The 14,256-nt window shown below is 37.4% G+C and overlaps 2 protein-coding genes across 2 annotated transcripts; one reads left to right on the forward strand and one right to left on the reverse strand.

Annotated features, from left to right (window-relative positions):
* Positions 1-5,416: 5,416 nt before the first annotated feature.
* On the forward strand, positions 5,417-6,355 carry LOC311585480 (olfactory receptor 6C74-like; the record flags this gene model as incomplete). The annotated part of the gene is made up of 1 exon (XM_084760700.1): positions 5,417-6,355. One exon carries the CDS (start codon positions 5,417-5,419, stop codon positions 6,353-6,355), a length of 939 nt encoding a protein of 312 aa, XP_084616826.1.
* Positions 6,356-12,785: 6,430 nt separating this feature from the next.
* On the reverse strand, positions 12,786-13,813 carry LOC311585485 (olfactory receptor 6C6-like; the record flags this gene model as incomplete). Its single annotated transcript, XM_084760705.1, has 1 exon — positions 12,786-13,813. Exon 1 carries the CDS (start codon positions 13,719-13,721, stop codon positions 12,786-12,788), a length of 936 nt encoding a protein of 311 aa, XP_084616831.1. The 5' UTR covers positions 13,722-13,813.
* Positions 13,814-14,256: the final 443 nt, after the last annotated feature.

Genomic DNA, 14,256 nt, shown 5'->3' on the forward strand with positions numbered 1-14,256 from the left:
AGAAAGAAATGGATAAGACAGGAATTAGAAGCGAAAAGGAAACGCAAGCTGAGGCAATGTTAGGGTTGGAAAACACAGGCAATAGAACAAGAGTTATGGACATAAGGCATACCAACTGAATACATGAGATGGGAGAAAGAATCTCACATGTGGACGATACGATCGAGGTTATCAATATGTCAATCAAAGAAAACATTGAAACTAAAAAATTCCTGAAATAAAATACCCAAGAATTCTGGGACACTATAAAAAGATTAAATCTAAGAATAGAATAGGAATAGAAGAAGCAGAAGACTCCAAGCTCCAAGGCACAGAAAATATTTTCAACAAAATCATAGAGGAAAACCTCCCCAATCCAAGGAAAGAAATGCCCATGAACATACAAGAAGCCTACAGAACTCCAAATAAATTTGATCTGAAAAGAAAATACTCCTGCCACATAATAATCAAAACATTTAATGTACAGACCAAAGAGAGAATATTAAAAGCCACAAGAGAAATAGATCAAGTCATATACAAAGACAAACCCACCTGAATTACACCTGAGCGTTCTATGTCAGAATCCTGTGTGATGAACCTGTGATGGGAGAAAATAAATGAAGCCATACCTTCATAAACTGCCTGGATTTGTAAACTTATAGGTAAAGGGCATCTTTTCCTTTAAAGGTATGGAAAGAAATGTATATGTATTTATTTTAAGTACTCTTGAGATGTTTGGAGAAGTGTGCTGCCTACTGTATGCCAACTTGCCACAAGCTACAGCCATTTGAGAAGAAGGATCCTCAACTTAGAAAATGCCTCCATAGGAATGAGCTCTATGCAAGCCTATTTTTAATTAGTAACTTATGTGGGAAGGCTCAACCTAGTGCTGGTGGTACCTACATCTTCAACAGCCTATTAGTGACACAAAAAGACTATATATGACACATAACTTGTGGTCTGAAATTTTTTAGATTAATTATATTATCAACCTTATTAATGACATATAGCTAAATTGGGAGCCCTAAGATATACCAATGAGCATAAGTGTTGTGAAAAACTATTTAAGCCTAATACAGGAACATGATAATTAGATTAATTTAGGAGCCTAACTAGTAACTGTTTTCTTAAATGTTATAGCAAACACTTCTTAGAGCAATCTACATTAAAGTCTCTGGAGATAGTTTAGTTTCTTAAAGTTTATTATGTTTTAAAAATACAGATTGTCTGGGGACTACATTTGGATAACATGAAAAATGTTGCTTCCTGGGGGAAATGTTGTTATGAATTTCAAATTCTCATGAGGATTTTCATCATCTCTTGAAGTTTCAGTTCAGGAAGTGAGAACATTATAATTTCCTAAGATTGGGATTGGTTTATTTTTACATGGCTGTGTGAGCAACACATAGTCTATGACTCAATGCATCGAACAGATCACTGCACTGAACAAGGACTTAAGCATAAAAATCTACCTGAAAAACATTTGCTAATGAAATCATCTACAAGATTGTCTTACTGGGTAAGAAAAACACATTACACATTGTAGTTTAAAGTCAGACACATTAAGAGAGGAGTTAAATGTTTATGATCATATCTGCAACTTGGTCAAACCATTTAATATGGAGAGTCAGGTCCAAGTACATCCATGACAGTATTTCTGCCTCATTATGGTATTTGAGCATGTGTGTTTCAGATAAATGTTTATACCTTTTAGATTTTCGTACACACCTAATTGGGCTACTAGGTGTATTTGATGTATTTTTGATAATTTTTCCATTAAAGCATCGATGTTTTAAAAATCACATTTAAAGTTTAGCTCAAAGAAAATAAGAAGGATAAGGCTTTTTTACTGTATTGATAATTTAGAACTAAGTTCTTTTTTTCCATTTTATATTAACCCAATACTCATAATTGGTGACACAACTCTTTAAAAGTTCAGTCATAAATCAATGTGAATTCTGCCTTTTCAGAATATTCTGTGGAATCATTCAATGATTGAAGTGGGATAAATGATCTTCAGTAATAATACTGAGATTTCTGTGGTTTAAATATACGAATTCCTATATTTATGAACTTTATGTTAACCTTTGCAAACAAGAGAAATTTGTAAGAGATGCTTTCATGACTTTGTGAATGTGAGGGAAATGTCCAATGAAAGTGATGATCTTTGCCAGTCAGAGGAAGGGGAATCGGGAGACATGATAGGCTGTGATCATATGGTGGGGGAGGAGGTCCCTTCTGTCACAGATCTGGTGGAGGGGAACAGGGTGAAAGAAAGAGGGAGGGGAAATGGCAAGATACAAGGTAGGGGATAAACAATCAGGATTCAATCTGAATAAGTTATTTAAATAAAAAATGATGATCTCCTTTACCCCTGCTTGTTGACTGTGACAGTACGCATGATTCTGACAGGAGAAGTCTCCTCATTGCTTCTAAGTAGATTGTGATTTACCCTGCACTTTGCTTCAGGTCTCCTCACCAACCTATGAATATTTTGTCCCATTTCTGCCTCTCATTCTAAGACCTGTCATAGAATCTAAATGTTTCCTGTAAACATTTCTTGGTATTATCTTAAACAAGTTTACTTTGTACTTGGGTGCCTTAATTTGGTTATTTGTGACATCTATTAGTAATGACATGTACATTAGAGGTACACATACTTAATGTAATATCCTTAAGGCAAGGAGAATTGTCATAAGATGCCATGACCTTCAAAAACATGTAAGCACGTATGGGTTTAATAATAAAGACCCCAGGTAAGAAGTTTTCCCAAGACATAATCATTATTTTTCATACTAGATGGTCAGCTTACTAACTACATAAATGTAAGCAATTTTGCTTATTAGTAATGCTATTTTTATATATACAGCAATGCACATCTACTTGTCAATATCATTGCTCATGGTTCCCACTCTCTTCTCTTCTCTGTTCTCTCCATAACCCCTGGTCTCTTAACAAGTACAGAGTCTCCTTTACTAGTCAAGTACTCTGGTATTTAGTTATATGCCCTGTTTTGTAATATTGATATTTTAATATTTTTGTGAGGAGAAAATACACAAACTATAATTTGATTGATGTTGTTTGACAATGCACTATTGTCGGAGGTCGGTCTGAGGTATTTTGATGCTAATTACTGCTTGCTCTCTCTCTCTCTCTGCCCCACCTGTACTTTGCCTAAGAGCCTCACCTGTTTGACCAATAAAAGGCCATCACACTTGGGCAGGGCAAATGGGATAGGCGTGGTTAAGGGTCCAGGGCTAGGGGAGACAGAGCGAATCTTTGGGGGAAGAGATGGAGGAGAGGAGAGGAATTGAGAGGAGAGGAGAGGAGAAGAAAGTTGCACCATCATGGGTGAGGTGGAGGAGAAGCACATGGCAGGCATGGATGGAGACTTGGCCCAGATGAAGAACATTAGCAAGTATTTGGGATTATGGATTTGAGGTAGCATGATAGAAATTATTAGAAGCAGATGGCATGGGACTGGGCAAGTATCCCATACTTGCTCTACTATGGGAAGTAGTTTAGGGTATTAATATCTGCCCTGCCACAGGTTAACTAAGGCTATTTCAACATATAACAGGTGTCTGTGTCTTGATTGATTGCTAGTGGGTTAGAAAATACTGCTGCAATAACAATTATAGGCCTAATAATAAACATTATTAGGTCATACTTGTAAATTAACTGCAGCACACTATACTTATTAATTTACCAAATAATGCTCTTCTTTTGCAGGTCATGTGCTTATGTAGTCAATCTCCTCATAAGATGACCCCAAAAATGTAAGCATTAGAAGTATATAAAGAAAAATTAAAATATACTAGTTTACACTTGCTTTAGATACTAATTTATTTTTTTAACCCTGAAATAATTTACTCTTTTTTGATATTTCTTCTATTTTTTATTAATTTTATTATTCTTGTTTCATCTCAATGGTTATCCCATCCCTTGTATCCTCCCATTCCTCCCTCCCTCCCATTGTCCCCTTAGTCCCCTCCCCTAAGTCTGTTCCTGAGGGAGATTACCTCCCCCTGTATATGTTCATAGGGTATCAAGTCTCTTCTTGGTAACCTGCTGTCCTTCCTCTGAGTGCCACCAGGTCTCCCCCTCCAGGGGACATGGTCAAAGGTGAGGCACCAGAGCATGTGAGAAAGTAATATCCCACTCTCCACTCTACTGTGGAGATATTTCTTCTATATTCCTACCATGCCTGCATTTTCTCATGTATTTTGAAAGAATTTCTTCTTTATTTGGTCTATAATGACATTGTAGGTAATTATCACACCTAAAATAATAGACCAAATAAAGAAGAAATTCTTTCAAAACACATGAGAGAAATAATTTACTCTTTAAGCTCATTTTCCCATCCCTAAAGCTCCTATACCTCAGGTTTTTAAGCAGCTCTAGTAGTCCTCCTTCATATAAGTGTGTAAAACTATATTTACATGTTTCTCCTTTATGCAGTGTACTTGTATCTCAAGATTCATTTTTTCTTCGTACTTGAAGCATAAGAAACCAAAATGGAGACCAGGTATAGTGTAATAAACCTTTCCTCCCTGCACCAGGAGAGAGAAGCAGGTGGGCCCCTATGCATTTGAGGCCAGACTGGCCTGCACAGTGAGTTCCAGACACCCAGAGCTACACAGTGAGACTTTGTCTCCACTATAAATAAATGAATAAATAATAATTACAATGTCTTCTTCAGACCTCGATAATATCACCCTGTCCCTCTTGAACTGGTATTGAAATAGAAGGTCAACAGAACTTAAGGCAGCAAAAGAAGTGAAAACAATGGACACAGTAATAAAAAGTGTAAAAAAATTACTCCAGGAATTTTCAGTTTTGAAACTTGATCACTGTTGTGGAGGCAGTGACGTGGAAATCGGGCATTTTAGCTAGATGAGGTTAATAAACTGTGATACTTGCTCTCTCCCTCCCCGCCTCCTCTCTCTCCTTTCTCCTCTCACTTTTTTTCTAAATAGAGACCACACTATTTCATGTGACTAACGTTAGTGGAGTTTTTGAAAACATTTATTATTGTAGTAAATTAAACCTCTTTAAGTGAACAGGAAATATGACTTGCATTCTAATTCTGTTATAAGTTCAAGAAAGACAACAATATCTTTTTGTCTTCCAGTGCCTTTAATTTCCTGATAATTAATGATCTTAAAGAAGATCAACAGATAATACCATCATATAGATTGTTTTACAGTAAAATTAAAAAATGAATATTCTAATTTCTGTCATCTACCAATAAGCTATAAACTACTATTTTCCTGGTAAAGCCCTCTTTAGAGATGTTTCTCTGTCTGAAGTATGGCTTTTGCACTGCTGATGGTACTTTTCATCATGATGTGTCACTAGTATAGTTCTGTAGTGATAACCTCTTCCCCATCTCTGCTCTCTTCATCATGGACCAGCTAAGAGTCAGAGCATCACAATGAAGAACCACACAAAGGTGACTGTTTTCATCCTAGCCGGCTTGACTGATGACCCACAGTGGAAAGTTGTGTTATTAATCTTCCTGCTTCTTACCTACATGCTCAGCATCACAGGCAATCTGACCATCATAACCCTCACCTTGGTAGACGCTCACCTGAAGACCCCCATGTACTTTTTCCTTCGGAATTTTTCCTTCTTAGAGATTTCCTACACTACTACATGTATTCCCAAATTGCTTGTTACTATGGCAACAGGGGATAAGACCATTTCTTACAACAGCTGTGCCGCTCAGTTGTTTTTTGCTTTCCTGCTTGGAGCATCAGAATTTTACTTGCTGGCAGCCATGTCCTATGACCGATATGTAGCCATCTGCAAGCCCCTGCACTACATGACCATCATGAGCAATAAAGTCTGTGTGCAGCTGGTCCTCAGTTGTTGGCTTGCTGGATTTTTTGTCATCTTTCCACCGCTCCTGTTAGGCTTGGATCTTGACTTCTGTGCCTCCAACATTGTTGACCACTTCTACTGTGACACCACTCCTCTCCTGCAGCTTTCCTGCACAGATACACAGCTCCTGGAGATGATGGGATTTGTCTCAGCTTTGGTGACACTCTTACTCACGTTGGTCATGGTGATCATATCCTACACCTACATTGCCCTGACAATTCTAAAAATCCCTTCAGCCAGTCAGAGGAAGAAGGCTTTCTCTACATGTTCTTCTCACATGATCGTGATATCCCTCTCATACGGCAGCTGCATCTTCATGTATGTTAAACCGTCAGTCAAGCAGAGAGTGTCTATTTCCAAGGGAATTTCTGTGCTCAATACCTCAGTGGCTCCACTTCTGAATCCTTTTATCTACACCTTGAGGAATCAGCAAGTGAAAAAGGCATTCACTAATATGATGCAACGGATTGCATCTTTCTCTAAGAAATGACTGTTCTGTTTAATTATATGAAGGAAATGAGGAAAGGAGATTTTAATAACACCAATTGTTCTGGTTCAATTTCTTCTCTTTGTTTGTTACTCATTTTCACACTTCCAAGAAAAATTTTGCTCTGTGTGTATGTGTGTGTGTGTGTGTGTGTGTGTGTGTAGCATGAAATTATTCAAACATGACTTCACACTTGTTAGGCCAGTACACTACTAATGAATTATTATTCCAGTTTATATAAGATAATACTTTTTAAAGGTACCTAAAGCTTAAAAAAAAACTCATCTTTTTGGTTTCACAGTGATAACTGAGAGATTTTGAGCTTATTTTTCCAATGTTCCTTTTGTGTTCTAAAAAAATGGAATTATGAATTAGAGATTTGCTTAATAGTAGAGGTATTCCCCCACACAAAGGGAATAGTTTTATCCCTAATTCCAACAACTACAAAAGACACAATTAATTTTTAAATTCTAGTTAGCCAAGACTATAAAATATTGCTTCACTTTATATTATATTTGATACACTGTTTGATGCAAGGTTATAATACTACTCTGCATTTGTGGTAATTTACAAGGAAATTAAAATTATCCCTTAACATGAATTGTATTTATTTCTTTTTTAATTTTCATGTGTATTTTATTTGAAGAAATTAAATGCCAGCAGTGTGACTTAGCAAGAAAGGCCTTTATTACCAGTTCTCACTACTGGGGTTTGGTCCCTGGACCTACAAGGGAGAAGGACAAAATGGCTTCCACAAGTTTTTCTTCAATCTCTATCATAACTACTATTGTCTCCCACTTGCACATAGACACATGGTTGAGACAGAAATCTTTAAACTGTAATATTTTTTAATTAAAAGAGAATTATCACAGTTTATCCATTACTGTGGTTTTTCCATCTGTGAATATATATCTTCATCTTTGTATACATATATTTATCTTTAAATATTATATATTTATAATTATAGTTGTAAACATTTTATGGAAAATATTAATTTTTAAGACTAAAGTTATATTTATTAATTACAAGTAGTTCTAGCCATATCTAAAGGAAAATGTGTTAGGCTTCCTGGTTAATTTTGAAAATTTGTAGTATAATAGGTAATTAATAACTTAGAGTTTTAATTACCTTGTAATGTTTGAGCAAATGAGAGATAATTTGTGATTAGAATCTTTATCTCTTCTGAATTGTGTACAAATGTCTTACATTATTTGAGTTAATGAGAGATGATTTGTGAATGATTACTAAAATAAAAGAGTCAGGGGCTGTGATCACCTAAAGAAATGCTCAATGTCCTTGTCATCAGAGAAATGGAAGTCAAACAACTCTGAGATTCCATCTTACACCCATCAGAATGGCTAAGATAAAAAACTCAAGTGACAGCACATGCTGGCAAGGATGTTGATAAAGAGGACCAACCCTCCATTGCTGGTGGGAGTGAAAACTTGTACAACCACTTTGGAAATCAATTTGGCACTTTCTCATAAAACTGGGAATAGAGATAAAGACTCACGTAGGTATTCCACTCCTTGGAATATACCCAAAAGATGCTTCACCACAAAACAAGGACAAATGCTCAACCATGTTCACAACAGCCTTATTCATAATAGCAAGAACCTTGAAACAACCTAGATGTCCCTCAGTTAAAGAATGGATAAAGAATGGATAGATGTGGTACATTTATACAATGGAATAATATTCAGTGATTAAAAACAAGAAAATCCTGAAATATACAGGCAAATGGATGGAGCTAGAAATGATCACAATGAGTGAGTTAACCCAAACCCAGAAAGATACACATGGTATATACTCACTTATAATTGGACACTAGCCCAAACTGCCCTGAAAGTCTTCACTTAGCCAGAGATAGGGATAGATACTTGGACTTCCTATTGAGACTCCAGGTGAGAGAGGAAATGGACAATGGAAAAATAGCAGGATCTGGAGGGCCCTATCAACCTACAAGAAGACCATTAAGTCTGGTGGATCTGGACCTAGGTGGGTCAGCTCAAACTACTATACCAAACAAGGACAATGCATGCAGTAGACCTAGAACCCCTATTCAGATCTTGCTAATGGACAGCACATTCTCCACAATTGTGTGGAGAGCAGGGACTGACTTGGACATGAACTCTGGTGCCACATATTAGACCACTTCCCCTTGGTGGGGAGACCTGGTGATACTCCGAGGAAGAGTAATCAGGCTACTAGGAAGAGACTTGATAGGCTTTGATATTATAGTGGGGGACAAGGTCCCCTTCTTCACAGACCTAAGGGAGGGGACTAGGATGAAAGAAGGAGGGGAATGGGAAAATACACATGAGAGGATAACATTTGAGATGTTATCTGAATAAATTACTTAAATAAAAAAAGCTTTTCTCAGGTGTGCATCTGGATTCTAGTAAATATGTACTTCTACATTTCAGTCATTATCATGGTAAATGAAAAGTATCATTGGACCATTCTTATGAACTTCATTGTAACCTCAAATACGTGACTGACTTTTATGTTATCTTAGAGATAACATCTTCAACTAATTTAATGCTTGGTATCAAGGTGCATGAAATTACCATTTCTATCACTACACACAACTCACCTCTCTAAAGTATTGTAAACCTGGCTAAGTGTGACATACAGCACAATATGAAAATTCACACACATTTCACATAATTATATATCATATTTTATTATGAGTATCATATGTAATTAACCATTATATATAATAGTTGTTGAATATTTATTATACTCTTTAGGTCTATTCTATGACCCAGCTATTCCCTGAAAAATCATGACAGAGACATATTGGTTTATATAAACACTCTTTGGCACAATAACTAGACAAGTATGACTTGAACAAATTTTTAATCTAGTCTATCTCCCAGCTTCATTTTCCCCGTAAGTCATCTTGTCTTGGCTGGATCTGTTTCATCAGGACATGTCCTCATTCTCCATCTTCCTTCCCTTCCTTTCCTGCCTCTCTCTCTTTGTGGTAACTATCTGAGACCCTCATCCTGGGAAACAAAGATCTGCCTACCTCTATTCTGCTTAGTAATTGGCTGTAAACAACGTTATTTAGCCAATCAGAGAATATTGGGGAGCAAAGTTTACACATCCTAATTTGGTGTACATCAAAATGTTTAGATTGCAGCCAGATTGTGTGTGTGTGTGTGTGTGTGTGTGTGTGTGTGTGTGTGTGTGTGTGTATGACTGTACTGCAGGCAGATAAGGGATGCTGACTTTCAAATGGCCCTTACTTTAGATAGCTAAATAACACCCCATTGTATAAATGGACCACATTTTATTTATATTTTTTCTGTTGGGAAACGTGGAGTTTTGCTTCAGTTTCTGGCTACTATGAGCAGAGCAGCAATAAACATGGTTGAGTAAGTGCCTCTGTGTAGGATGAAGCACTCTGGGTATATGATCAGGAGTGACTTGAGGAAGGCCTATTCCCAGCTTCCCTAGGCACATCCACACTGATTTACACAGTAGCTCCATAAATTTCCACTCCCACCAACAGTGGATGAGTGTTACTTTACTCTACATCCTCACCAGCATAGCTATCATTTGTTTTACTGACCTTGGCCATTCTGATTGGTGTAAGATGAAATATCAAAGCAGTTGTGGTTTGCATTTCTCCGATGAGTGGGAATGTTGACCATTTAAACATGTTTCTGGGCCATTTGAGCTTCCTCTTTTGAGAAATCTCAGTTTATATCTGTACACAATTTATTTGATTTCTCCTCAGGGCTTCATTTTTGGGCATTTTAATACCCTAGACAATAAGATTGCTGTGAATATCAGTATAGACACCATCAATTAGGTATTTTCATCCTTTAAATTAATTTTTAGTTATTTTAATTAATCAATAGTTTATATATATATGTATATATTGTACTGTGGTATCAAATTATATATTTCTAGTGATGTAATCAATAAAAATACAAACATTGATTGTCTAGAATCAGTTTAAAATTTTTGGGTTTTATACAAAGCCAGATTTTTAGAGCTACTTTGCCTAGAGAGTTGTTCTTGGCCAGTTTAGTTTCCAAGGCATAATGACACAGTTATCCATTGCTGCTTTTCAAGAAGATGCTTTGTTTAATTTTTTATAATGGCAAGTAGAAAAATAAGACTTTCAGGAATTGTTATTTCTTCTTATAACTTTTATACCCACTGAAGTGAATGATTCATTCCGTCCTTCAGTGTCAGGTGGCAGGTGTCCAACAACTGGCAGGTGATCTGTGTCCCATGTCCAATGCATTAGTCCAGGCAGGGCATGCCTCCAGAGGAGAACTGAAGGACCTGGAGGCCAAAGGTCTCAAGGTCTTTTCCTTGTTCGGAGGGAAGATTAGGGCACTCAGAGTGAGGCTCATGGCCTAGGGGCATTAAGCCATGCTTTCTCTGGGGGAGGTGAAAATTGAGGTTTTTTTCCCCATAGACTGTTATAGTTGTGCTCTTTTAGAATGAAACCACAGATCTCAAATGGAAGTGGAGACATGGGATCCCCACAAACTCTGACAATACCAAAGTGTTAAGGCTCCTTGTTTGAGCTGCTATGCTAATCATGGCACAGGAAAGCAGGCAGATGTCCAAAACCTGCTGGCAGGCAGGTCCAGTGAGATGCAGGCCTGGTGGCACATCACTGGGTATAAGCATGGTGCTAACTGGCATCAGTAGTGGAACAGGCCCCAGTGGCTGCAAAGATAGCTCTGCTATCACTGCCTGACCACTGGGAATTCAGTAGCAGATCAACCCCCACTCCCAATAAAAGGAGTTTTAGATGGTCATAGTGGAAAAATGGTGAACAAGAGAGCCACCAAGCATGCCACCATGGCCGCCAGTCTTTATTTACAGACCTTCAGCAGTAGGGAGGGGTTTTGAGGGTGAATGTGTTCGATTCATTAGGACTAAGGGTGTGAGGAAACTTAATCTACGTACAATGGTACAGTACCTCATTTACTTCAGTAACAAGGGGTTCTATCACAAGAAGGAGAAAACACTACTTAATTATCCTATGGATCAGGGAGTGACTTCTAGGCATCTGCTGGAGGCTAGGATCTCTCAGCATAGGGTAGGGCACTGCTAGGAATTCCCTGTGCTTGAACAAGTTCCTTATCAGGTAAGGGTTTGGCCTGTAATAATTCCTTGAGTACTATGTGATACTCCTTACAAAATCAGGGCTTACCAGATCAAGTGGAGTGGGAACCCCAAAACAGCTATTGGGAGAAGTCAGACTTCAACCTTAACCAGAAGTGTTCCACATCATTCTTTGGTGTTGATTGCTCAGGAAATGAAATTATCAGCTATTGATATAAAGAGAAGAAAGTTGGTTCTATGAGAAGAGCACAGTGGCCACTCTGCTAAAAAAAGATCAGAGCAGATTCACGGAGAAGAGTAGGGAATAGAAACCAGAGAATGCAGATAGCATCTATAAATTCCAACTGTGCGATTGTAGTTTTTGAGAGTCCTTGAAGGAAAGTCTAATGTAGAGATGCCCAAGATTTCCAATTGAGATGGGTAGTGCACACAGTGAGTGGAATAGGCAGAGGGAGCAATTCACTGAGGTACCCTCTAGTTCATGGGTGTGTACACGTGTCCAATGCACTGGATAAAAATGATTGCATAGTAGAGTTTTAAGATAGGCATTATTTACAAAAACTGACAAAGGAAGAACTTATAAGAGTATTTTAATCTCTGATGTTCATTTAATAGAAATTTCTTCAAATTGAGGTACAAATTACTATTAAATAGAATTATCTATCTTGGGTTACCATATCCTTCAAAATTTATACATTGTAATCCAATATACCAATTGGTAACAAATTATACCGTTGAATTACTTTAAACCATAATATCATCTAATTAAGTTTACAAAAATACACATTTTCCCATTAGCATACTTGTACAGAAGAATGCTTTTCAGCAAAATTTCAATTACTTGGCAAATTTTACATCACTCATGAAAGGACCAAAGTATTTTAAAATTAAATTTCAAAGCTCATCATCAGTGATCTATTATTTTAGAAAATTACTTTCATTTATCAGGATACTAAGTTTTTACTTTGTTTTGATATGGTCAATTATTTTGTGTAATAGCATCTCTCTTTCCTTTACACTATACAAAATAGCCTGATTAATTTCTTAAATCTAGCCAGTTTTGGTTGAATAATTATTCAAAACATATAAAGTTAGGAGAAGAGAAATTATGTGTATACATAAATTTATGATTCTGGTTTTGAAAAGGTACTCACACTTCTTCGCTAGGAGGATATGTTGAAATAAAATATGAAAGGGACATCTGGAAAGAGTAAACTTAATGTGCCTTAAACAATGAATGAAATGGCTCAGAATACAACCAGTGCTGTTGAAAGCTGCTGTCCATTATACCATTGATGTTTCAACAACATGTTATTTATGTCTAAAAATTGTTCTATTGTTTTGTGGAGAAAAAAAATCTATGAAGCACATATTTGAAAGCGTCCTTCACCTGCTGGTTCCTTAGGGTGTAAATGAAAGGGTTTAGCAAAGGGGCCACAGAGGTGTTGAGCACAGCCACGCCTTTGTTTAAAGCCACCCTCTCCCTGGCTGATGTTTTCATGTACATGAAGATACAACTCCCATAAGTGATGGACACAACAACCATGTGCGAGGAGCAGGTGGAAAAGGCCTTTCTCCTTTGTTGGGCTGAAGGGAACTTTAGGATGGTTTTGATGATCAGTGTGTAGGAGAGGATCACTAAGATCAAGGTGATGACAAGTGTCATCACAGCTAAGACAAAAGCCATCAATTCTATTAACCTGGTGTCTGTGCAAGACAGCTGGAGGACAGAAGTGTCACATAGGAAGTGGTCTATTGTTCTGGAAGCACAGAAATCCAGTTTGAGTCCCAAGAGCAAAGGGGGGAAGATGACTAAGAACCCAGTCACCCAGGAGCTGAGGACCAGCAGGTGGCACACTCTGCTGTTCATAATGATGGGGTAGTGCAGTGGTCTGCAGATGGCCACATAGCGGTCATAGGACATGGCAGCCAGGAGGTAGAACTCAGTGGCCCCTAGTAGAAAAAAGAAGAATAATTGAGCTGCACAAAAATTGTAGGAAATAGTTCTGTCGCCTGTGAGAATGTTTGTCAGGAACCTGGGAATGCACACTGTGGTGAATGCAATTTCTAAAAAGGAGAAGTTCCGGAGGAAGAAGTACATTGGCGTCTTGAGATGTGGATCCAGCAGCGTGAGGAGGATGATTGTTAAGTTCCCCATCATGCTCAAGATGTAATTGAAAAACAGAAACAGGAAAATCAGGATTTGTAGCTGAGGGTCATCTGTCAGTCCCAGCAAAGTAAAATCTCTCTCCACAGACTGGTTCTTCATTTCTGTTTTGTTCTAACAAATCTATAGAAGATATTAAACTAAAATCACATCTAAGAAAAGTCATTCCTCCTTTTTTGGCCATAGACAATTTCATATTCATAAGTTTAATCAATGTATACCTGGTTTCAGCAGTGAAATTAAAATTCTTCCCATGATCATTTCATCATCTTCATTACTAGCTTTTAGAAGAACTCATGCTTGTCACGTGCAGATGTGAGTCAGCACCTGTTTTGTTTAAGGAGACATGATGGTCATTTAAACAATAGGTTTCCAGCTGCATGAGTGTTTTTCTCTTATCTCTCTTTCAGATATTTTTCCAAGGACTCATTCAATGTTTAACATTGCTTAATCTCATTAATATCTCAAGCTGCTTTGCTTCTAAGTGAGAAAATGCTTTTACAAAATGCTTTTATTCACAGTGGCCCCAGTAATTGGACAGGATTTTACACAAAAGAAGAGACAATTTCTCAGCCATAACTAATTGTAAGGAAGGGATTTCCAAAATAGTAGCCAGGTAAATGCCCACAGTGAGGAC

Source organism: Acomys minous (assembly GCF_964271855.1).
Source record: "Acomys minous genome assembly, chromosome: 15".
Taxonomy (NCBI): domain Eukaryota; kingdom Metazoa; phylum Chordata; class Mammalia; order Rodentia; family Muridae; genus Acomys; species Acomys minous.